Genomic DNA, 1,985 nt, shown 5'->3' on the forward strand with positions numbered 1-1,985 from the left:
TAAAGAGAAAGACGTTGTAACAGATAAGATTAACTTGAATAAGAAGAAAAGTTCATCATCATGTAACAAACTTTCTCTCTCGTTTATTCAAGTAACATGGTATCAGAGCGTTGAACCATACGTTCAACAATCACGATCCTGAGCTTCGATCTTCTTCTTTTTCCTTCGATTCGATCGGAATCAGCTTCCGATTGATCGGATCTTCATTTCACAATGGTTACTCTTCGTCGATCATCCCGTCGCGTTGGTCGTCCTTCGTCTGCAGCTAAATCGTCATCTCCGACGAGATCTGCGATTGTTCAACCTATTCCGGTGAACAACTCGACTGATCCATCGTCGTTAACTCTTCTGATTCATAATCCAACGACTATTCTGTCGTCATCTAACATTCCGTTTCAGAATCAATCGAGCATTCCGTCGTCAACAACAAACTCAATCCCGGACTTCTCTATTCAGAATGGTCAGGTCTTCAACTTTGATGGTATTCAATACTCTCAGTATTTCTTGGCTTATGGTGATAATCCAGGAACTTCATTGATTTCTGAAGTATTAGATGGATCTAACTACAATACCTGGAATATTGCTATCACCATTGCGTTAGATGCTAAGAACAAGATTGCTTTCGTTGATGGATCTCTTCCAAGACCTATTGAATCGCATCCTCATTTCCGTATTTGGTCAAGATGCAACAGTATGGTTAAATCCTGGATATTAAACTCTGTTACGAAACCGATCTATGGGAGTATCCTTCGTTTCAATGATGCTTAAGAGATATGGAAGGATCTAATGGCTCGTTTTCACTTGACGAACTTGCCAAGATCATATCAGCTAACACAACAAATATGGTATCTCCAGCAAGGATCATCCGATCTATCTACATATTATACTAAACTCAAGATACTTTGGGATGATCTTGATGGAGCAGATTGTGCGAAAACGTGTCAATCTTGTGCTTGTGCTTGCTGCAAAGCGACTGCAGCAAAGATTGAACACACAAAGGTAATCAAATTTCTGGCTAGCTTGAATGAATCTTATTCAAATGCGCGTAGTCAGATCATCATGAAGAAGACCGTACCGGATCTATCTGAAGTCTACAATCTCCTTGATCAAGATTTCAACCAGAGGAGCATCACAACAATTCAGAATGCGAGTGCTTTTCAGATGACTAGTACTGAAACCTTTCATGCAGCAGTGAATGCAACTTATAACACACGTCCTTTTCGTCCCATTTGTTCCCATTGTGGTTACAATGGTCACACTATTGACAAGTGTTATAAGATTCATGGCTATCCCCCTGGTTTTAAACACAAGAAGCCGCAAGATGGGAAAGCTTCTAGCACTGGTGCTGTCAAGCCTGTTGTTGCTCAACTCACTGTTAATGCTACTCAACAGAATGTGTCTGAGATGATGAATCCTCTTTCAAAAGATCAGATACAAGGAATGATTGATTATTTCAATACTCATCTGAATCAGACTCAGAATCAGAATCAGACATCAGCTGCTTCTACATCTACTGGCACGATCACTGCGTTACCTGGTATGGCTCTCTCTTCTTACACTATTGGATTTATTGGAATGTTCAGAGCAACATGAAACACATTATCTTCCAAGTCATGGATTGTAGACAGTGGTGCTACTCATCATGTTTCACATGATCGAGGCTTATTTGAAACTCTCTCGGATTCTCTGGATAAATCTGTAACTCTTCCTACAGGTCTAAATGTTAACATTGCAGGGATTGGCCAGACTCGTTTGAATCAATACCTTATGCTTACTAATGTCCTCTACATACCTGACTTTCGATTGAATTTACTCAGTATCAGTCAACTGACAAAGGATTTGAAATGCAGAGTAATGTTTGATGAATCTTCATGTATGATTCAGGATCCTGTCAAGGGGCTGGGGATTGGTCAGGGTGAGCAGATAGCTAATCTCTATGTTATGGATGGAGCTTCAATAAATAATCCAGGAACTTCGCAGAAGAA

At 40.1% G+C, this 1,985-nt stretch overlaps 1 protein-coding gene across 1 annotated transcript; it reads left to right on the forward strand.

Annotated features, from left to right (window-relative positions):
• Positions 1-213: 213 nt before the first annotated feature.
• Positions 214-768, forward strand: LOC111212500. The gene has a single exon (XM_022714053.1). The coding sequence runs from the start codon at positions 214-216 to the stop codon at positions 766-768; it is 555 nt and encodes a 184-aa protein (XP_022569774.1).
• Positions 769-1,985: the final 1,217 nt, after the last annotated feature.

Source organism: Brassica napus, chromosome C5 (genome assembly GCF_020379485.1).
Source record: "Brassica napus cultivar Da-Ae chromosome C5, Da-Ae, whole genome shotgun sequence".
Classification (NCBI taxonomy): Eukaryota; Viridiplantae; Streptophyta; class Magnoliopsida; order Brassicales; family Brassicaceae; genus Brassica; species Brassica napus.

Bases quoted from the DNA above. Each gene is read 5' to 3' on its own strand.
- LOC111212500 (XM_022714053.1), top strand. From the start codon at position 214: ATGGTTACTCTTCGTCGATCATCCCGTCGCGTTGGTCGTCCTTCGTCT.